The sequence below is a fragment of the Plectropomus leopardus genome, chromosome 22, assembly GCF_026936395.1.
Source record: "Plectropomus leopardus strain MGB_pleo_1.0 chromosome 22, ASM2693639v1, whole genome shotgun sequence".
Taxonomy (NCBI): Eukaryota; Metazoa; Chordata; class Actinopteri; order Perciformes; family Serranidae; genus Plectropomus; species Plectropomus leopardus.
The window spans coordinates 4,862,044-4,885,517 of NC_142197.1; the positions used below are offsets into that span (position 1 = coordinate 4,862,044).

Below are 23,474 nucleotides of genomic sequence, written 5' to 3' on the forward strand. Positions count from 1 at the left end.
TAAAAAATACATATAACATATAACTGGTTTGCATAAATGTACATTGTCAACATTTATTCTGGCAATTGGGTTGCATAGCAACACTGAAGTACGGTAGACTGGTTTCCAGTAACATGCCCTTTACTGCTGGAGTGAAGTGAAAAGTTACATGCTTATTCCCTTTAGGGACATTAAAGTTTTACTTACTGATATTCTTCATAATACTTGTGAATATTTAATTGAGTTTCTGAGTATGTGATGATGTGTGACTGAATTGTCTTCTTGTAATGTCCCATATAGATTTTTTTCTTGCAAAAGAAGTCTTGAAATAATGAGACTTCCTGAATATATAAAGCTTTAAACTCGTCACTTAACAGCCGATCACTCCTTACTAATTAACTGACAGCTAGCCATCTGTCTCTTAAAGAAAATAATTATTTTTATTTAAATAAAAATGTCTTTTCAAACTTTCTGTCACATTTCTTTAAGTGTTAAGGTGACATTTTAAACATCACAGTCGATTCTTTGTCAAACACTTAACATTCTTCTCCTTCGCCAGTTCTCTGGCGGTTTGAGGGAGACGTTTCAAATTTGCGTCTTTTATTTTCTCTGCATCAAACAAAGCGACGCAGCGAGGCAAATAAATGCTTTTAAAAGAACCGAGCTGACAGAAAAAGAGACAAGGAGAAACCAGAGGACAGCTAACGATAAGGTCGAGCTAATGATACTGAAAATAAATCAAACAGGGTCTCAGTGTGGATGTAAACACATTACGGCTCGTCTCTGTGATTGTGCCTAAAGAGAAAAGAAGCTGCGTCACCTGACAGGTAAACAGAGACGTGATTGGAGGACGAGCGGCTCTGTGTTTGATTTAATGCAAAACAGGACAGTGATGAATTATTCACGAGTTCACACAAGTTTATTTATATACTGCTTTACCTTTCTAAAGCACATATCACAAAGTGTTTGACGGGAATAATTAAAATGCAAAATAAGTTGAAAAGCAGGGTGACATTCACACAAACTACAAAGAAAAAAGAAAGATGACAATTTCACACCTTCAGATTAATAAAAGGAAACATTGGAGAAACTCAGTAATTATTATAAAGGCGGATTCATTTGTTTAATTTAAATTTTTAATGGTAGTTTTGAATGAATACAGTCGCATCAGTGTGAGGTCTTTGACCAAAATCTTCATGGAGCCGTGGCTGAAGTTTATTTTAGGAGATCCTCTTATTCGCTGTCTGAAGTATAAATTACACTTTCCATATTTAGCCACTAGAGTCCTTGTCCTCTTGGGACTTCTTGTGGACATTTAAGACTGCAAAGACAGTGGTGCTTTTATATATGTCTGATGGGACAGATATGCTTCTACTTTTTTTAAAACAGCCAATCACAACAGCATGTTTCACTCACACACAACCTGAAGCGTCATTTAAAGCCCAGTTCAAAAGATTTGCAGTGAGGTTGTGCAGGTTTGGAACATTCTGAAATCTGCTGCCACAATCACATTTTGCATTTTTGTAACTTTCATTAAGTATGCTACTGGAATATATATATTTTGTTTGGTTATTATAACACCACGCTGTCAGAGCGCTGTCTTGGTGTTTACAGAGCAGCAGAACTTCAGGTGTGAAACTTTAGGTCTAAAAGTTTGCGTTCTCTAACAAACAGCTGCTCCTCCCATCTATCGATCTGATCAGCTGTAAACGGATCATAAGGTCAAATAAATGTTAATTAATGCAGTGTCCCTTCTCGAATAAATAAATTATAAAATTACAAATTACAAGTGGAGGCTTGCCTGCTCCAGCCCCAGGTTTAAGTCAGGGTTAGCCCACTTATGAATGTGCTGATGTGAAACTCTCTAAGCCTCAGGCCAACTGCTTGATTAGCCTGAAGCTAAGTGCAAAGTGAAAAGGGCCGTGATGCTACTCTTACTTCAGTTAAAGACCTGAGCGTTTCCTCCACCACAGACCAAAGTCCCGGCATCTTCTGTGAGCAGAGCTCGTGTCTGTGACAGGACATCGTCTTTCACTAACACACAGCATACTGGATAAAAGCAGCATCTGTCTGTCAGGTCGGGTCTCACACTCTGAGCTTCACATTAAAGGTTTATTTCTGAAACTTAAGTTTTTAACATTTGGCGAAGAATCGTCGGAGGAGTTTCTGAAGTTTCCCTTGAACGTATCAACACAGTAAAGCTTCCTTTCTCTACCTACAGTGTGTGTGTGTGTGTGTGTGTGCGTGCGTGTGTGTGCGTGCGTGCGTGTGTGTGTGTGTGTGTGTGTGTGTGTGTGTGTGTGTGTGTGTGTGTGTGTGTGTGTGTGTCAGCTGGTTTCTGCCTTTGATGAATAAACCATTAACACACACACACACACACACACACTCACACTGTTGTCTAAAATAAACAGGCTTCATTTCCATCAAATATTAATAGACACATTCTGCTGTCCATGCTGCTGATTGTGTGTGTGTGTGTGTGTGTGTGTGTGCGTGTGAGTGTGTGTGTGAGAGAGAGAGAGAGAGAGAGAGAGAGAGAGAGAGAAAGTGTCTTTGTGTGTGTGTGTGTGTGTGTGTGTTCAATTGGGTTCCTGTCCTGTCAATCACATTGATATAAATATCAGATTAAATATATGGTTGCTAGGCAGCGATATTGATCCACGGTTGCCCGCGGCGACATGTGACTGTTATGGGATTGGTAAATTCTCTATCTGATTGAGTTACAGTGACTCCTGCTACACACACACACACAGACAGTTTGTCATTAAATGGATGAATTGATCTGGGTGTGTAACGCTGATTGTTTTGCAGTCTGTAATTAAAATCCACTTTAATTAAAATATGAGTCAATTTGATTAGAAGGAGTCGATTAGAAACTGTCCTAATGGAGCTGAAGAGAAGGTCTCACTTTAAAGACTCTCTGATTAGAATCGTTAGTACTTAGATACAGTAACAGTAAAATTAGATTACATGTGTATTATGTGCGTGTGTGTGTGTGTGTGTGTGTGTGTGTGTGTGTGTGTGTGTGTGTGTGTGTGTGTGTGTGTAGCATCTCGTGGTCACTAACAGAAAGCATCAGGAGGCAGTTTGTTCCTAATGAGCTCTTAGAGTCAGCTCTTTCTTCACTCAGTGTTATTTACATGGTAGAAGCGCTTTGTGGTTTATACATTCTTCACTAAATTTAAAATGCAGTTATTATTTCTTTGTTAGGTTTGCTTTTGTAAGGATTTTTTAAATGTAGTTGTTATTGTGTATTATGCAGGAATTGTTTACTTTTGTTTTCAGCCCAATCACCACAGGAAAAATCTGTCATTGTACTTTTCTGCAAACCACAAATACATTATATTTGTATGTTTCATAATGTCACATCAACGTTTCTAAAGTAACGTACTATGTGAGCTGACTTTATCGTGTGGAGGTGGAGAACATGGTGGTTGACACCTAGGAGAGATGCCCCCGCCAAGCTGCAGACTTTTGTTTAAGACCAAGTAACAACAGAACTGGCTGTTTTTAGCAAATTCTTGCTGTGTTTCCAGCAACTTTTTTGCCACTAAATTTGAATGTTTTTTTTGTTTTGGATTGTTTGTGTGTTGCTGTGTTTCCTACCATAATACTGACTTAAAAAACAGGATTTTAGGATAAAACATGATCCTTTCCTTACCATAACCAAGTGGTATTTATGCCTAAAGTTAAGCAAATGATAACCACAGCATTGCTGAAATGAAAAATTTCATCATATGTAATAATGTGCAAATAGGCGGGTTTCCGTTACAGATTGGTTCAAGACTTTAGCAATAATTTCCAAACTGATAAAACACAATTGTGAGACGATTGCATTTCTATTGAGTTTATAATGGAAAGGCATGGAGCGGCCACATATGAGGGAGCTGATAGTCCACGATTTCACAGAGGAATTGTGGATTCAAAACATTTGGATGATCTGCTCAACTTTCTCAGAGTTATGTGATGCAATAACAGCTCTTGTAGCTCCTGCTGCATCATGAGGGAGCCAGTTCCTACTGACAAGCACATAGATATAGCATCATGTGACCTAGAAAAACCCCCAAAAAAGTGTTTCCATTGCAGTTTTGCAAAACACAGCTTTAAATTTGCACAATTTTAGGGTTAGAGGACGCCTAATGTAACATCCCTGGTATACAGAAAGTGTCAGCATTTATTCTGGTGACTGGGTTGCTGGGTTGTTGCTTACAGTTCGGCACCTGGTAGCTCACCTGTTAGAGTGTGCTGCCCATAAAGGTCGCGGTCTTTCCTGGGTTTGACTCCAACCCATGACCCTATCATTTTCCACATTTCCTATATATCTGGAGCTGTTCTGTCGGTAAAGATGAAAAGTGCCCCCAGCCAAAAAAAGAAACTCTTTAAGGTCTCAACCTCTCTGTGTGCTGTACTTGGGAACATCCCAAACACAGCAAAATAAGAATAAAATAATAAAATCCAGGCCGAGAGCACAGTCTCTGCAGGTAAATACACCAGCACACACTGAGGGTCGTAAGTGATGACTGAGAGGGATTAACTCTGTGTGAGTCCACACAGAAAAAATCCTGCGTAGTTTAGCTTTAAGAAACGGTGAAATGAAACACCATATTTATGCAGATTAAAACTTGAGTTAAAAAGATGGAAACGTTCCCTTCAGTTAAAGTGTTTTTGTGACTGCGTGGGACTGATTTACAGCTCAAAATGAACTGATCATACGATTCTGCGTCTCCTCTGGTTCTCCGAAAATGAGACCTCAGAGCTTCTAACATCATTTGCAAATAAGTTTTCTTCAACATTTCAACTATAAAACATCAATTACGCTGGCAGCACAACACACTCGTCTCATTTTCTTTGGTCCAGTTACTCTAATGTTTGTTTGAAATTTAAAATCTTCAGTCAGCAGAGCTGAGTTACTCCCACGTCACTCTGTCTGTCTTACAGCAATTTAAAAACCACTTATCTCCTTAATGTCAGCTCCTGTAAGAAAAACAGCCTCGTTTAAGCTCAGCGGCGATGCAGTTTTGAGATAATCAACTGTTTTTTAAAAGGTTTTATGGGGCTGATAGTTTGGGGGGAATTAACTAAAGCAGTTAAAGTGTCTTTATGTGTCTTTCATGTGTGAAAATGTGAAAAAAAATCACCAAAGTGACCAGCAGTTTTAACCTCTCGCTCTCTGAAGCAGACAATAACCCTCAGCTACTTCCACTTGACTGATGTTCACTTACCGCTGCAGCTATTACACTCTCACTTCCTGTCTCTTCCTCTCTCTTTATAACACTGTCAGTGTCGCTCGCTCCATTTCCAGCTGACTGATGTTGAGCTATCACTGCTGACCGTCACTCTCTCTCTCTAATGCCTCTCCGTCTGATGACTGAGGCAATAAAACCAAATCCAATTCCACCGACCATTACTGGCATCACTCTCCCTCTCTGTAGTTTACAGTGGCAGGTTCCTCTGACGGTCGCCGTTGGAAACGCATCCAGCGTTTGTTCAGAGAGCCTCATCTGGATCAACAACAGGACAGGTACTGCACTGCTTCAGCTTCTCTCAAAGTACCGCCCCGCCATAATCTCCATTAAAGTTAATTTTACGATCTGGACTTAATTACCTCGTTGCCTTGAGATAACAAGCCGTTATCTTGGGATTGTTTTGTTAATGTTAACGGAGCAAACGATCGTATGATCACAAATTAATTATCTCGTTATCTCCAGATATGTAATTTGAAGTTAATGGACTAAAAAAATTCTAACTCAGGTATATTGGTTTAAAAAAAAGCACTGCTGAGTGTTTTTGGGTGTTCACAGTTCTGTCAGCGGAGGGAATAAACCTCATGTTGCTTTTGTTTAAGGAGAATAAAGCTCAGACTAATAGAATAAAGCTCTGCTAAAGCTCTGTCTTTTTTGAGGGGGATATGACCCTTTTTTCCCTCTCCCTGGGTCCCTGTTTGTTTTTAGAGAATAAAGCAATTTCTACCTCTGTTTTTAGAGACTAAAACTCTCCTTGGATCTGAACAGTTTGTTCTACTTTGGATTTTTAAGGATTAAGCAAATTATGATTTGCTTTATTAAACAATTAAAACTCATTTTGCTTTAGATTTTGAGAAGTACAGCTGGTTTTTGTGCAGTTTTGGAGAATAAAATTAATTCAGGGTTTGTTTAAGGGGGAAATAAAAGTCTCTATCAGTGTTTGAAGACTTAAACTTCTTCGGGTTTTTTTTTAGCTGGTTCTGCTTCAATTTATTGAGACTTAAAGTGATTCTGCATGAATGAATGAAACTTTTATCGTCCCAAGGGGAATTCGTTTTGCACAAATGATTATCAAAGGCAATATAATACATTAAAACATCATAAAACATTTTTAAAAAGCAGCATTCATGGACTATTGATAAGGGTTTTACGTTAATTAACATCCATTTAAGTCAAATCAAGTTAGGGAAATTTTGTGTCTCATTCAGGCTCATTCTGGTTCTGTTTTTAAAAAAAGCTGGTTCTGCTCCAGGTTTTGGAGAATAACGCTAATTCTGGTTCTGGTTTTTGAGAAGGGAACTCTATTTTGGTAAAATAAAGCTTTGTTTCTGTCGCTCATGCTGCATGTGTTCTTGAAGAAATTTTTTTTTTGATAAATTAAGCTGATTCTACTTTAGTTTTTGGAGAATAAAACCGGTTCTGTTTTTAGGAATAAAGCTTGTTCTGGCTGTGTAAATTAACAGCTGTGGGTTCTAGGACAGCTTCGTCTACTTGCACGGTGAAGAGAGGCACTCTCAGAGTTCAAGACTTGAAGTTTAATTTCCACCAGAGGGAAGGAAGTTGAGGAAGTGGGCCAGACTTGGGTCAGCAGCTATTTTCCTTGTTTTCCTCACCTGGCTGTTATCCAAAGTCTGAAAGATCCTACAATCTGTTCCACTAAAGCTTACAGCCTAAATGTATAACCTCAGAGGCTGTGATGCCACTGTAATCAACACAAACGGTACTTTAAGCAGGATAGGTTTAAATATCCGTGTGGGTTTATATATTTATTTGTTTAAGTTTTAAATTCTCTGCTGCATTCTAGTATGTAAATGTAACACCTGTTTGAATTAGTATAAATAAATGATGAATAAAAATATATATAGAAATGATTTTCCAGATGCAGCTGTACTATTTTTACAGATTGCTATGTTTTCAACTTGCAAATCATTAACATAATTGGACACCTCAAGATGGTTGTAAACTGCAGAGTTTGTTATCTCTGGATTAATAAAACTTTATGGAAATATTAGGCATTTTTGGAATGGAGGAACTTTTTCATAGTTTTAAGAACCTCTCTTTCTATTGTGTACACACTACAAGAACTAGGCCCGATTGTAGTTCTTTAAAACCCTGTAAACAACAGGCAACACAAAATACAAAAAAATGTTGGATGTTGACTTTAATGATATTTCAAGTTGGATACTTGTAAAACCGTTTGCCTTGACTTTCATGTTCAGAGAAATAAACACCACCTGAAGAGAGTCTGTAAAATACTGCGAGGAGCTCAAAAGGAGAGCGTGGTATCATCTGCATATTGGATGACTTTGAGCTGATATCCTGGCATTCTGGTGGAATCAGTGTTTTTTTTATCTCATATTTAATATATATAATATACAAACTGTTGATGCTGTGACTGACTTATGTTGTCTTTTTTTGTTGCAGAAACACACAGGGTCGGTCAGATGGACGACAGTACCTGGTTGCTAGGCAACATCAACCAGACGGGATACTTCCGTGTGAACTATGACCTCCAAAACTGGAAACTGCTGATTCAACAGCTCCACAGCAATGCTCAAGTATGCCTGTCTGTCATTTGTCTGTGTGTCTTTCTGTCTTTCTCTCTGCTTTCTTCTTTGTCTTTTACACTCCTTATCTGTCTGTCTCTCTCTTCCTCAGATCATCTCTGTTGGAAACAGGGCAGGACTTATTGATGATGCCTTCAACTTAGCCAGGTGAGTTGTCCTTTAACCAGAAAAAAATATTGTTTCACTCTGGTTCACAATCCCCTGTTCAAAGAGTGGTTGTTAGCCTCACACACACACACAGACACACACACACTGTAACAGACAGTTCGTTATAACAGAAGAAGTGGACGAATGATCTCCGTTCCCCGTCCTCTCTGTCTGTGAGAGGCTCATCTGTCACTCAGCCTGTAAAACATCTGGACACAGAGGGAGAGAGCAGCCAGCCTGATCCATTGTGTCCGTCTGTTTCTGTTTGTTTTTAATTGCCTTACAATAAGGAGTGTCTCTTTGTTGAACGCGATTGATGATGTGTCTGCCTCACTCAGATATGTCTGTTTTGAAGGGCTGAGTGTTGTGAATGGTCAGATATATTTCAGAGTTGTCATCATCTGTTTAGCCAACAGAAAATAGGTGGTGCTGCTGCACGTGCAGTTTGACAGTCAGATGTGCAAACAGAGGTTTCTGTGCTCTATGTGTCTTCTGCAAAGACATGATGGATTTACGTTCACACGCAGGTGTTGGGACGACCAAGTCACCAGAAAACAGGTTGGCAATGTTCGTTTCTGCAACACACAGATTCATAGGTTATTATGTAATGGATACGTTGAGGCTTTACGTCTCTTTATGGCTCATCATTGCTGTGGTTGCCGTGTGGTTTAGGCACAAAAACCACTTGGTTATGGTTAGGAAAGATCATGTTTTGCTTTTTGTGGCACTAGAGTGGCACAAAACACACTTAAAAAACAGTGTGTTTCCTGTTCTCTGACCACAGGGGGCAGTACTGAGATTTCAAAAGCAATGTTTAGTTTGTGAGTGGAGTTCCTGGAGGTCGAGAAGTGCTAAGTCTGCTCGACACAAATCATGTTGCGTTCACTCCTACAGTACTTATTTAGCATGCAAACAAGTGAAATAGGAAGCAAGCTCCAATGACCGACAAAAATATGTGAATAAGATCTGTTAACGAATGCGAGTCCCTCTCAGCAGAGCGATTTTTGCTGTGGAGCTGTAGTTGGTAGAGATGTTATCCCACAGTGACAGGATCACATCTGGCTCTGTGAGATGACCAATCCACGCATCTGCATTCAGAGCAGACTTCCAACCAAAAGAAATTTAAAAACAACCTGAGCCAGACGGAAACTCTGTGATAAATGAGCGATCGGCGAGTCCACAGCCGCACAGAGGTAGAGGAGTGTGTCGTTTCTCATCGTGATGTTTTCAGCCCCAAGCTTTTTGAGCGCTGTAACCAAAATCTACTCCGACACCAGCCCTATAACTCAATCTCCCCCGTCTCTCTTTCTTTTTTCTGTATCTCTCTCTCAGCCATCTGTCCTCTGTCATGTTAAATGAGCAGCAGCTAGAGACGACTGCGATGTCGACCTCTGTTCCAGTGCGTGTGTGTGTGTCTTCATGAGTTAGGAGCTCAGCAGGAGGTTTCCATCTGTAGAGAAAAAGAAACTACTGATTCATTAATATTCAAACTGACAGCAGGAGATGCTCTCTCTTCAGCCTGCATGCGTGGCTATGGTAACACTGAACATTATCCGGCTACACTGGAAGGAACAATGTAAAGATTGTGTTTTATGTTGAGGTTTTTGACGTCCTTAGTTCAGAGAAATCTTATTAAAAAGGCTTAGTTCACCCAAATTTCAAACATCACTTTCAACAGTTTTCATTGGCTCTACCCAGTGAAGCAAAATAAACACTTACATTTACAGAAGTGCTAAACTTGAAGGAAAACTTCACCCCCCAAGTGATCATTTGAATTTGTGAAGAAAGCTATTTTTCTTGCATGCCTCCAAGACGAAGAAAGAATTCAACAATAGAAAAAAGTTTTGATGAAATTCTTGAAATCAGTGCGGTCCACATTTAACAACAGCAAAACTATATCAAAACATCTGTTTACATAAAAAGACTGAGATACTTTTCTGAGACGTCCTGGATGTGTTGAGCTGAATTTAACACCAAGCTGCTAAAATACACAGATGTTTTTTCAGCGTATTTTGTTATTTCAGATTTCCGATCACTGAATTTAACAGTTTGAGGATCTTTAATCTGCAAGTTAACTTCAGGACTGCAGGTTCTTCTTCTGCTGGCAGCTTGATTGGCTGAGGCTGAAGCAAACCACCCGGCACTAAATGCTGATTGGTGGTGGCAGGGACTGTGTGTGTCTGTGTGTGTGTGTGTCTGTGTGTCTGTGTGTGTGTATGTGTGATGCTAGTTTAGCAGCAGTTTAGCGGTAATAAATGGCTGTGTCTCTGTGAGTGTGCGCTTAAACTGTGATGGATGTCGCCTCTCTTTCTTTATGTGTGTGTGTGCGTGTGTGTGTGTGTGTGTGTGTGTGTGTGTGTGTGTGTGTGTGTGTGTGTGTGTGTGTGACCGTAGCAGTCCCTCGTTAGCTCTCCACTGAGCCTTGCTAATGGCTAATGGACAAACAATTAACTGGCCCTTAACGATGTTAACGAGTTAATGAGCTCGTTAAGACGACAACACTGGGAGAGAGACACACACGTACATACACACACACATGCATACACACACACACACACACACACACACAGACTGTAAATGAGAAGGAAAATTGAAAATCTATAATCTCGTCACTTTGCTGCGTCTGTGTGAACGGAGCCACATCCCCGAGAGGCTGATCGCTGACGGGACTGAGAGTGCGACGTTTGCTCAGATTGTGGTGCTACAGAGGAAACGTGATGCAGAGGGGTTCCTCCTCAGAGGAGCATGAACGTATAGGAAAACATCCCCCAACCCAGTGTGCATAAGTATGCTTTCAAACAAAAAGACTGCTGTCCTAAAGAAACCAGAGCTTTGATTCTCTGTCCAAATTTTGAATCTGGGTCGAAGCGTCAGAGCGTTCTTTTTCTATGTGAATCGATGTGGCTCATGCAGAAAAAATCTCTCAAATTTCTCTTAATTTTCTAGTAAGAGAAAATATAAAAGAAGTCCATTTTAGATGCACCAAACATTCTTAACCACCGTAATCTGCTCAAAGATGAATCCCACTTGACCATAAGTCACCTGTTAGCACAGGTAACTCCCCCTAAACACTATATAAGGGCAGTTTTTGTGCCGTGTGCAAAGACTCTTAACCAGGAATAAGACAGGTGACACCAAAAAAGGCTGTAAGAGGAAGAATTTCTAGTCCTACTGTCATAGAAATTTAAACCAAGTAAATGTGATTTAAGGGAAATAAATTGAAGTAATAAATCATTTTCATGAAATTCTCTTGTAACTATACACTTTTTTTTGGTGCTTAGAGTTATTTTTTGTTAAGTTGCGTACTTTTTTCCCATGTTTTTCAATGAAGTGAAGCCAATTTGCCCAGGTCACAAAGGGTTAAAGAGCTTGTAGATATAATATTTGACTTCAGATTGAGCCCAGCTAGCTGTCTCCCTGTTTCTGGTCCTTATGCTAAGCTAAGCTAACCATCTTCTCGTAGCTTTTATATTTATTAAACAAGACAATCTCCTGAAAAAAAAGAAAATATTAATATTTATCCAAAATATTCAGCTATTTCTTCAAGACAATGCCAGAATTCAGGGGTTGAATTTCTGTATTTTTAAGTTTTTATTTCTTTTTTTCTTCAGAGTTTCAGCTCTTTTTTTCAGATTATTGTAAGTGCCTATTAAATGACTTTTTGTAACAATAGAAAATACAGAAACACAAACAAACGGGGAACATTGTACTTGTTATGCATCACAGATCGCTGCAGCTCCAGGATGCTTCTGGTATTGATGCCTCTTAATACTTTTGGAAAAAAGGGAACATTTGCAGGGACAGAGACACAAAGAAATACAAAAGGGAGAAAATAAGAAGACCTCCACAGAAAATAAAAAATAAAAATAAAAAAAGCTGTTGCCTTGACGACGAATCGCATGCAAAGAGTGCAAAGTGTAACGGTGTATGTCAGCAAGTTGAAAAATGTAAAAACAATAGATGGACGTAAACAAATCAACGAGGCTGGATGCTGCTGCCGTGACAACCACTATCTCTCTCTCTGTGTTTATGTTTATCACTTGTAAGCTAAACAGGAAGTTTTGTGAAAACTGGATGGATTATGGTAATGGTCTCCAAGTCCAGGTGCATGATGGGAATGGAGATGAGTGTGTGGAGGTTGGATACGAGGAAGATTATGGAAATATGACGGTCTGGAGTTGAGAGTTTCGCAGGCTCCTCAAAGACTTAGAGAGTCTTATCTCAAACAGATTAGCTCTCTGTTGAGGCCTGGCTCTCTCTCAACCTGTCTGTCTGCAAATTAATAAAAACAGTCCATAAAACAATTTTGAGAAAAGAACATGAAATCGCCCCCTCCTCTGCGCGTCTGCCGCTCACTTTGATCGACAGCTCTTCAGTAAAGGTCAGCGCTCGGCCTCAGTGGCTCTGAAATCATAAATCTCTCCGTTCTCCGCGGTCGCTTCAGTCTGAACACCAATAATCCGAATAAAGCCAATAAAACTAGCGAAGAGTTCACCCAGTGTCCTCGGCCACCTGTCTCGTTAATATTCATGAGCGGTGGGTGGGGCTGAAGGTCGGTGCAGGAACTCCCCAAAACATCATGAATGTTAATGAAGGCACAAAGGAGGCTGGTTAATATTCATGAGGAGGTTGATGTAACCCGGGCAGCTAAAAAGCTCCGGTGGCATTTAGAGGCCAAGTTTTTCTTAATGTGTTCATACTGTAGTTTATTAATACACACACACACACACACACACACACAGACTGAGATCAGATGTACATCTGGATCAGGCTTCAACTTGAATAAATGTCCCAGAATGCACCTCTCTGTCTCCTGGACTGCACTAATACAAAAGTTTAGAGTCCAGAAAGAGTCAGAAAAGATTTCAGGACAGAAAGGGTCCAAAATCCAGAGAATGAACGCCACTCATAAAAATGAGCTTATCGCAAAAACTAAATAACGTACGTAGTTCAAATAACTTACCGAGTGTTGAGAAATACTTGTAGAAATACTACAGACACTTGTATCGTATTATTTTCTACTTTCATTGAGTTAATTGTTTAACCATATCAGTCCTTATCATAAATATTCATTAACTTTCAGAATTTTGACCCTTTAAAAGCCAGATTTTTGTCATGATGCTACTGTGTTTTTAGATGAAAAAAAAAGATTTCAGTTTACTTCAGGCAAAGTAGTTTTTTGGATTTTTTTTTAAATGATCACGTCCTGAGATATACGTCATACATTATACGTCAATGATTTGCAGCAACATTGATCGTGACAGTGTCTATCTTTTCTCCATATGCCGGTTATGTTTAAAAACATTACATAATTAGGTGAAAAATAGAAAAAAAATGTTTTTTTGCTGTGTATTTTAGTCTTACTGTAGGAGATGAGCTGGAAAATCCAAGTTTAAACAAAAATACACAATCCGGCCAAAATGTATTCCATATTCCTGAACACAGCCAAAATGATCAAACATGAAGACGAAAGGCGTGTAAAATGTGCAGAACAGTCCTTAAGGGTTAATAACATAATTTCAATACTTTAATCAATTATTATGGTTTATTGACTTAAATATCTTTTCATTTAGGTTGTACAGATTTTAAGAATATGAAACATTTGAAGATATTTTAAGAAATGACATTACAATAAGCAAATATACCAATGTAGGGCAAGGGTTAGTAAATTCAAGGAGCCAATGAGGCCAAATGGGTCCAAAAATCCTTATTTATTCTTTCACTTCATGTAAGTTGTTCCTTTTTGGCTACGACCAAATTCCAGCTGTGCTGATGTTCAGCAGGCCTGCAGCGCTCCCTCTCATGTAATATTGATTCATTCGTTTTGCACAGTATTGTTTCAGTCAGTCTTTCTTAAATGTGGGGTTAAGTTTCTGGTCCCCGACCACATGACCACGTAACTGATTCCAGCTGGGTTCATGTGTTGCACTCGTTGCCTCTCGCCATGTTTCTTGTCCTCATCTACACTTCACCAGTCAACTGAGAAAATACCGTAAAAGGAGAGGAAATTGTGGTGCACGCCGGCATGATTGGGCCCAGATGAAGCTGTCTGACAGCGTGCTGATACGAAGTCCGTTAAATGGTTTCTCTCTCTCTCGCTCTCTCAGGGCCGGCTACCTCCCACAGGGTGTCCCCTTGCAGCTGATTGGCTACCTGCCGGAGGAGTCGTCCTTCCTGCCGTGGCACTCCGCCAGCCGAGCGCTCTACCAGCTGGACAAACTGCTGGACCGCACGGACGAGTACAGCTTGTTCAGTGTAAACACGCGATCGATCAATTACTACCTCAATCAGGCCTTCAGTCAATCAATCAATCAGTCCGGAGCAGCAGAGTAAACTGTCTCTGCGGTGCTGACAGCTGAGTGTCTGTTCATTAACTCTTTATTTTGTCTGCGTGTGTCTGTGTGTCTGTTTATGTGTTTTATCAGGACTATGTGCTGAAGCAGGTAGCATCGCGGTACCATCAGATGGGTTGGCCAACAAACGGCCCCGAGGGCAACGTGCTGCAGGCGTCCTATCAGACCGAGTATGCAATACACACACACACACACACCCTTATTAATATGATCACACTAATAACACGCAGGGCTCTATTTTAATCTTCGGTGGGTCATGAGTGTACAGACTGTGTGGGCGTCTCTAAATGCACCTGTAAGTGCTGCAGCGTCAAGTACAATAACAGCTGAAAATAGATCTATAATATTTCAAAACCTTTTAAGTATCTGACCTTTAACTGCACTCCAAATTTAAAGTATAATTCAAGTGTATTTTTGCACCATGTTCACCTCACACATGTATATAGCTGCTCAGTGGAAATGTTTCTACTTTTTATTTAAGTTATGGTTTATGAGTACTGCATATTTTCACCCTTTGCCTCTCTCTTTTTTGCTCTAAACTGCTGTAACAGTGAAATTTCCCAAATGGATTAATAGAGTGTCTGTCTAGATCAGTGCTTCTCAGCCTGGGACTCCTTTTCTATCATTGAGTATACTGACGACCCCTAACTTAACAGCATATATTATAGATATTTAATGTTATATAAAATGCAAAATAGTGAAAACAATAAGTGCAGTAAGTTTGTGTAAAAGTAAACGATTTGGATGAGGTTTGAGAAGATTATTTTCTCTGAATTCAAGTCGCCACAGATCACATTTGAGTGGACTTCTGCGTCTATATATTACGCTCTAGGTATCTTTTGGTGTCTGCTGTTGACACTCTGGGATGCTGCTACCAACAAACATAATGGTTTGGCTCTACATTCAGACAGGAAGCGAACAGGTACTTTCTGGGTGAAAGTCCAGGGACTGTTGGATCCATTCACAAGCCCTTCTGCCCACCCTACAGGCACCCAGTTAATACCTGTAGCATTTCAACCCGACACCGTCCGGTGGCATATCATACGGCCACAACAGGTTCCGTACGGCTGACCAGCAGCATTGTATGCAGATATAACTGGCAAAGCGGCAGTATATGACCACTTCAGAATGACATTGGGCTATAATATTGCATTAGCGGTCTTCTCTTTTTTTAAAAAAAATGTGACTATGTTTCTTTTAGTGTCTGATGACGGACAAAAGATTTGTATCCACGTAATGTTCTTCCTCCTTTCAGGGAGCTACAGCGGGAGCTCATCATGTTGGCATGTAGCTTTGGGAACAAACAGTGCCACCGTCAGGCCGTCGCCTACATCTCTGACTGGATCTCCAGCAACAAGAACAGGTACACACACACACACACACACACACACACACACACACATTAGAGCTCTGCACAGGACTGTTTTACTAATCCTGCTCCCACAGTGCGTGAGTGCATTACTCCTGCCGTTCCTGCAGCGTGTGTGTGGCTTGTGGCCCAGAGGGGTTTTGCGAGGGCTGATTACATATGTGCAGCATATGACAGTTAGTCACAGTTGGCAGGAGGTTAATGTAACGACATATGTATTTCAATAAGAAGAGACCAGGTGAATAAAATGAAGATGGTTCTTTAATACAGATCGCAGGTGCACAGATGACGTGATGAATAAGATTTGACAGAGAGTCTTTGGCGCTCCAGAGGGAGATTTGTAATTGAACAACATTGAAGCAACAGCAGGATAAATCTGTACGTACCTATGAACTTTATATTTTTGGAGCTGGACCATTCACTAGGAGTTCTGCTAGAAAATGTATACCGTTCACTTTTCATTGCATCACACTCTCGGAGCGCAGACCGTTAATTTGGCACCGATAGAGCAGCAGAAAAAATTAACTTTATCGTTAATTCTGCTGGGTTTAAAAGTTTGCTTTCACTCACCTCTGCAGCAGCTTCTCCTCTTATCCATCGACGTGATCTGATCAGTTCTGCACAGATCGACAGATCAATTATTCGAACGGCGACACAAACTCTACAAACTGCTGCTGAGGAAACAAAGACCTCATCAGGTCTGCTGTGCATTCACAGAACTGCAAAAACATCCAAAATCACGAAATAACACAAAAAGGAAGGTTTGCGGGACAGCTACCCAAAAGATCCGCTCGCAAGTGGTCAGTCGAGACGCATGTTAATACCAGGTATAAACTGCATATAGATGTGAAATATTGACTTGAATGAATTAAAAATAAAAGTCCAGAATTTGCTGGGCCTCTGCATCTCCACCAACTGAAGCCAAACAAACAATTAACTTCAAATTGCTCCCAGTTTGTGTAAACGAGGTTTGATAAATATGAGTTGCTTTAGGCAAAAATTTCTGCAAAATGTGTTTCTAAATTTTTCTAAAGTCTAAGAATCTCAAAGTGCATTAAACATGTCTGACAGTTGAGGTTCCCATGCAACACACGTTCAGCTCCTAATTTTAAACTCCAAAGGTAAATGAGAACACAAGAAGCACTGCAGCAGCACCTCCTCCACATCGATCCATTTGTTTTATTTTACTTTCATTCTTTCTCTTTTCTCTCTCTCTCTTCTTGTCTGCCTTTAACTTTTTCTCTTTCATATCCTCCTGGCTCATTCGCTCCCTCTGGGTCCTTAACGAGATCTGCAAAATTAGATTTCAAACAGCAAATTAAATAGAAACAGATGCTGGTGTTTCTGTACAGGACAGCAGGGAGCTGATGATAAGAGGGGTGCTTAAATTTTAAAAAAAGGTTAAAATTAAACAAAGTTTCACACTCCATCCGGCACATTTTATGAATGGACTATCAGGAGCAGGTCGCGTCCTCGCTTAATGTCAGAGTCTTGTTTACACATCGTTTTCTCAAAGTTCAGCGTCCGCAGCAGAACATTTCACTGCCTCTTCGCCCTTTACACCAAATGTGTTTTTCAGTCCGCTCATTTCCAAAGTTAAGTTGTTGTTTGCTGAGCGGGCGGCGAGGGAGCAGTTCACATGACGACCATATGGCAGCACTTTCTGGAAAAGCTCCATTTTTCTGTCCTCACGACAACACGAGTGTGGCCTTTTAAAATTTGGGAAGCAATTTTGGAAACACTCCATTTTCAGACTTGGGAAGGTGCCGGATGAATCTGCATTCATGAAGGGCTCATCTCTCCAGGGGTGATTTTTTTTTTTTTCATGCTCATTCAGTGATTTTAATGTGGAGAGCACATGTATGTGACTTTCCACCCCGTGCCTGACTATTAATTACAAATCTGCTCTTTGTAAGAGAGCTACAATAATTACCAGCCCAGTCCCCACGAGGAAATTTTGGCAAAACACAAATACATTACATTTGTACATTTCATACGTATCATATCAGCATTTCTAAAGTGGCGTAGTGTATGAACTGACTTTGATATCTGGACGTGGGGAATGATGAATGGTGTTTCCCCTACAAAATACCCCTGCCGAGCCATTTTTTTGTGAGAAATTGCTGCATTTTCAAACGGGTTTTTGATGCCAAACATGGGTGTTTTTTAGAGAACCTTTGCTGTTTTTCTGTTTGGATAATGCCACAAAGTTTTTTTACAGAGGCATCACTGCGTTTTCTGATGAGATAAAGCCATGAAAAGAGTTTTTTTTTACAGAGGCATCACTGCGTTTCCACACTGGAATAGTGCAGCGAAAAGCATTTTTTACCAAGACGTTGCTGTGCTTCCCGCCGCTATAATGCCATGAAAGCAATTGTTTTTGCTGAGACATATTTGCACGTCTTTCCGAGATAGTGCCACAAGAAGCTGTTGTTTTTTTGATAGAGACACAGCTGGATGTTGAATTTTACAGACGACACTGTATTTTCCACTGGGATAGTGCCACAAAAAGTGGTTGTTTTTTGCTGAGACATTGCTGCCTTTCCTTCAGGAATTGTGACACCAAAACTGCATATTTTCAGCTAAAACCCAATTGTCTCCTAACCATAACCAAGTGATTTTTGTGCCTAAACCTAACCGCCCACTGACCACAGCGTAATTGAAACATTAAATTTTAATGTGCCTGCTACACAGTAGAGTACATGTGTGCTGCATCCATGGTTTGCAGAAATGTACGCTGCCAACGTTTGTTCTGTCGACTGGGTTTTAAAAGTCTTGATCTGGCTTTGCAATCACACAGAAAACACAGTCTGAACCTTATCTAGCACTTATGTAATTCTCAGTACATTAATTCGGTGCTGTGCAACAATTGTGTACGACACTACAGCACCAAAAGAGAAAAAGCTTTTGATATGGGTCTAACAGCAGACCTGCGTCACACCTGCTTCTCCTGCATGAACAGGGTGTCAGAAAACCACCTGCTGTAATGTGACTCTGGCTGAAATCCAGTCCAGGACAATGAGTGTAATTACTGCGGAGCAGTGTTAATATTTTAGTGCCGACATCCCTCTGGAATTTGAATCATGTCCCACTGGGGTTTTATTGTAAATGAAGCGTCTAAATGGATCAAAAAAGAGAGAGAGAGAGCGGTTTTAAAATTTATCTTTAGTGTAGCTGCAGCCGTTGATGGATTAACGTGGTAGGGGGTCCTGAGGCAACAATAAAGTGCTGGGCCCCTGTTAACCCCCACTGCTTCTTTGTGTTCACTGTTTCTAAGCTGGTTTACTCCCTGGGCCCCTGTTTGTGTATGGTAATTTGCTGTATGGTGATAGTTAAATTGACAAACAGACCTAAGACCTGCCGCAATTTACCTTTCCCTAAATCCCGCCTTTCAGTGCAGACCAGCCAATCATACTCTTGCATCAACTCTGAAAACTACACGTTTTGCCCCATAGACTCTGATGCAATAGTTTGAGATTTTCTTCATTTTCCGGATTTTGTGAATTTTAAGCTAAATTTTGTGTCTTGGACTCCTGTAATAATAATACTTTTGGATAATTTGGGGAATTTGACTCCCTGGATTAAATCTGAGGTCACAAATCTTGGTGTTATCCTTGATTCAGATCTAAGCTTTAAGTCCCACATTAACAAGATGACGAGAACATCTTCTTTCCACCTTAGAAACACAGCTAAAGGCCATTCATAAATCAAAAAGATGCAAAAAACTGCCTTTATTTCAAGCCAACTGGATTACTGTAACACACTTTTTACACGTGTCCTGAAAAATCCATCTCAACCTCATATAAATATGTGTTAGCATGTGTTTCCATTTACATCCTTTACAATGGAGCAATGCAGACACACCATCCTCGTCTCTCTCCACAAAATTGGTATTCAGTATTTGATTTGAGCTCGCCACAGTGTGACTGACTCGCAGGCAATTAGCTTGTGCTTGTTTGGTGTACGGCTAAAAGTTAGCGGGTGGAACTTGCACTTGTAAACTTCGGTTACAAATAATGTGCATCGATCTACTTACTGTGTATTCTGCACTGGACTGTGACACGAATACACTAACCGTGACAGCCCGGGTCGGCGTGTACTGAAAGTTTAGTCACTTCATGTCTGGTGTTGTGCGGTCACAGGAGCAGCACAGCAGTCTTCCTCAGTCAGAATTTAGCTACCTGACAGAGCTCACGTCGCTCTGTCAGGTGCTTTAAGTGTTTTATCACTGGGGTGAGGCGATTTTCAAAATTCAGAGTGACATTTAGACTGCAGAGTCAGACAGACAGGCAGACAAATGGACAGACAGACAGAGCAGATGGTGGAGGGACATGTTTACTGTCAGGATGGGAGTTTGATGCAGAAAAAAGAATCGAGTGGGAGGGAGAGATATTTCAGGAGAAAGATAGAGCTTTAGGATATAAAACATCCTCTACAGACTGTTAAAAACACACACACACACACACACACACACACACACACAGTGAGTGTGTTAGTTAATGGGATCAGAGCCATCTGGAGGTTCCCAGAGACTCTGCTCTCCATTTTATCGTCTGCAGAGGAGAAACTCTACATTATTACTGTTATTTTTATTAGAAATAGCAGCAGTGGCTGCAGAAGTACAGGCGATAAAATAGTAATAGTAGCAGAGCAGGACGGAGTAGCTGTTGCTGTAGAGTCAGTACTACTTCATGTTTAACATGATAAATAAAGCTGGTGGAAGCTCCAACACACACGCACACACACACACACACACACACACACACACACACGTATTCATAAATATACACACTGGAGTGCTTGACAGATGTCGTCTAAGAAGGACTTTAACACCAAAGTCAGCTCTGTGTGTGTGTGTGTGTGTGTGTGTGTGCGCGCGCGCATGCGTGTGTCTGTGCGTGCGTGCGTGTGTGTTGAAGCTTGCTCTTAAGTGGAGCATCTCTAAAATGATTTCCCAGGTCGGTGAATGATGTAATTGTCCCTGCATCACTCACTCTGCACTCACTCAGGGTACACACACACACACACACACACACTGAATACACACACCCATAATACACACATTCACTCAATACACACACACACACACACACACACACACACACACACACACACATACATACACACACGATGTTCAGTTTATAACGTTTTGCTGCCAGCTGAGCTCACTGTATTGTGATGACTTTTTAGTTTTGGTTTACTGACAATTTAGGTCAAATACGCGCACACACACACACACACACACACACACACACACACACACACATTATAGTGTGAAGGAAATGTTCACCTTTTTGCTTTACTGATGATTCAGGCCAGTAACCAGCTGGGGCATCTAGTTTGTGTGTTTCAGTACTTTAACATATTGAACAGCGGTTACCTGTACTCCATATCTGAGTGTGTGTGTGTATGTGTGTGTATGTGTGTGTATGTGTGCGCTCCTGTTGTTTATCATCATTGAGGCTCCACCTTGATGTGCAGTAGCTCTAATTTTTATTGCTAAGCCTCCACCAGCAGCCTCCTTCCGCAACAGGAAGGAAAAAACTGAGACATGGTTGTCATGAAGTCAAAACAATGACATCCAGTGTCTTTTCCCAACATGAGGTGAAGGAAATGTGTTTAGGAGAATTCATTAGACCACAGGAAAACCACAGCGCTAAACAATTTCGACTGCATTTACACGAGGCTACGTGATGTGTAGATGTGGATCTCTTGGGTGAATCTACAATGTTTCAAAGACTGACTAAAAGTGCATCTTAGATACTTTGCCGTAGAAACTTCCAGGTCGTTTCAGGCCAACAGAGAGTGCACTTTAAAGCCAAATGTGGAATTTGAAGTCCTGACTCAGTCATGTGATGCCCTGCGAGACTTACTCGTGAAAGAGAGAACTGTTAATCCATGTATCCACTGCAGCCCAAAAAAGCATTTTCCCCACTGACCGCCATTGTAATAGAAAAGTATATAAAACAGCTGACAGGACACCTCGCACGGCAAACAAGGTCAGAAATGAATCTTTCTATGAGGTTTTATATGAATAAAACTCTCTTTAAGAGCTGTAAAAATCTGTCACATCATCACCATGTAAAGTCCATGACCCGAGCGGGAGCTCGAGGACAGAGACAGCAGAAGAAACACTTTTGTGTGCATATTCAGCACGCCACGTACCACAGAAGTAAACCCGTAAGCTTAAAAACTTTTTTAGCGTTAAGTTGGGAAACTCGTTGGCGTCCAGTTTCTAGCTGTTATTAAAATCTATGCTTCATGTACTACTGAGTAACTTCAAAAGCAATGAATACCTACAATGCTGTATCCAGGTTTCTTAATAAATCCATGGTCATTTAACTCTGTTAGGAACCTTCTTAAGCAAAAAAAAAAAAGCTAATTTGACCGCAGTTGCATTCAATATTTTACCTGACTGACCCCAGCTGCAAGAGGCAAAACCCTGCAAAGAAACAAAGAAGAGAGACTTAATCTTTACAAGGAGTTACTGGGTTATTTCAGTCGATAACTTAAGGTTGTAATTACCAATACCCAACGCTGCTCAGAACACACATGTATTATCAGACAGTCCGGTTAATAAATCTGTCTGGATTATGATTTATTTTGACCTCAAACATGGAAAATATCAAGGACAGCCGAGACAGAGTTTATATTGTCAGCGGTTAAATGTAATATTTGTACTCCAGTGGTATCCTTACACAAAGAGTGTGCACATACCAATTAGTGTTACAGAGACTTTTTGGGAGTCCCAGTTGGTGGGAAAGTGTCTCTGTCTTTGCATTTTATGACCATGAGTCCACAGGAGACGAGAAAGGATGTTTCAGTGGAGCTCTCTAATGGAATCAAAATTCTTCACTTAGCATCCAGAGAGAGACCCGCTTAATCCCGTGGACGTGTCTTATCAGTCGTTTAGCTTTATTACTTTTCCTGGTTCACTCTTGTTCTCACTACCTGTCTTTGTTACTGCACAGAAACCACATCAAATACTATTAAAGCTGCAAGCCGAATATATAGAGGCCGGAGTAGATTGCAAACAGCTGCTCCATTGTTTTGCAGGCTCGTGAAACATCCTGGTACAGACTATTTACTGGAGTTTACAGCCAGTTTCAATCCCATACTGTTGCTTAAACGGCATTAGAAAATTTGCATGCACAGCCGTTGTTGGCCGTTCTGTTCTCGTCTCCTGTCCCATTTTAAATACCCAGTAGTCCACTAACATTTTCATCTCGTCCCGTCTCATCAATGAAAATGAAACATAGATTCTGTCATAGTTTTCACTATCAAGATTTATTTTTAGCTTGTCTCATTTTGGTCATGGAAAAAGAGATTGTCTTTCAATATCAACATCACAAATCTTTAATGTAATGTACTCATCAATTTCTTTGTGATTCCCCAAAACTACGGACATAGTTTTATTAATATCAGTTGAGTGTTATTTTTGTGCCTGAGTATTGCCAAATTTGGAAGGAAGGAAGGAAGAAAGAAAGACACACTTGGACCCTTAAATATCTCTAAAATGTGAAACACACCTGCTGTTTCTGAGATGTCTTGATTGCTTTGGTCTGACGGCTTCATGTTGTGTCTCTGCAGGATTCCTCCCAACATCAGAGACATAGTTTACTGCACCGGGGTCAGTCTGATGGACGAGGACGTGTGGGAGTTCATCTGGATGAAGTTTCACTCGACCAACGCCGTTTCAGAGAAGAAGATCCTGCTGGAGGCTCTGACCTGCTCAGACAACACCTTCCTCCTCAACAGGTACGATTACTGACACCACAAACAAGAAGGTAAAAGGTAATTTTCAAAGGATGTATAA

At 40.5% G+C, this 23,474-nt stretch overlaps 1 protein-coding gene across 2 annotated transcripts in view; it reads left to right on the top strand.

Moving 5' to 3' along the window:
* The window catches only part of trhde.1 (thyrotropin releasing hormone degrading enzyme, tandem duplicate 1), a 201,330-nt gene that overhangs the window by 163,199 nt on the left and 14,657 nt on the right, over positions 1–23,474 (top strand). For both annotated transcript variants that reach the window (XM_088072648.1, XM_088072647.1), the window contains 7 exons: positions 5,412–5,500; positions 7,647–7,780; positions 7,881–7,936; positions 14,044–14,191; positions 14,362–14,459; positions 15,545–15,652; positions 23,249–23,416. In XM_088072648.1, coding sequence (XP_087928774.1) covers positions 5,412–5,500; positions 7,647–7,780; positions 7,881–7,936; positions 14,044–14,191; positions 14,362–14,459; positions 15,545–15,652; positions 23,249–23,416 — 801 coding nt within the window. The remainder of the gene's footprint in view (positions 1–5,411; positions 5,501–7,646; positions 7,781–7,880; positions 7,937–14,043; positions 14,192–14,361; positions 14,460–15,544; positions 15,653–23,248; positions 23,417–23,474) is intronic.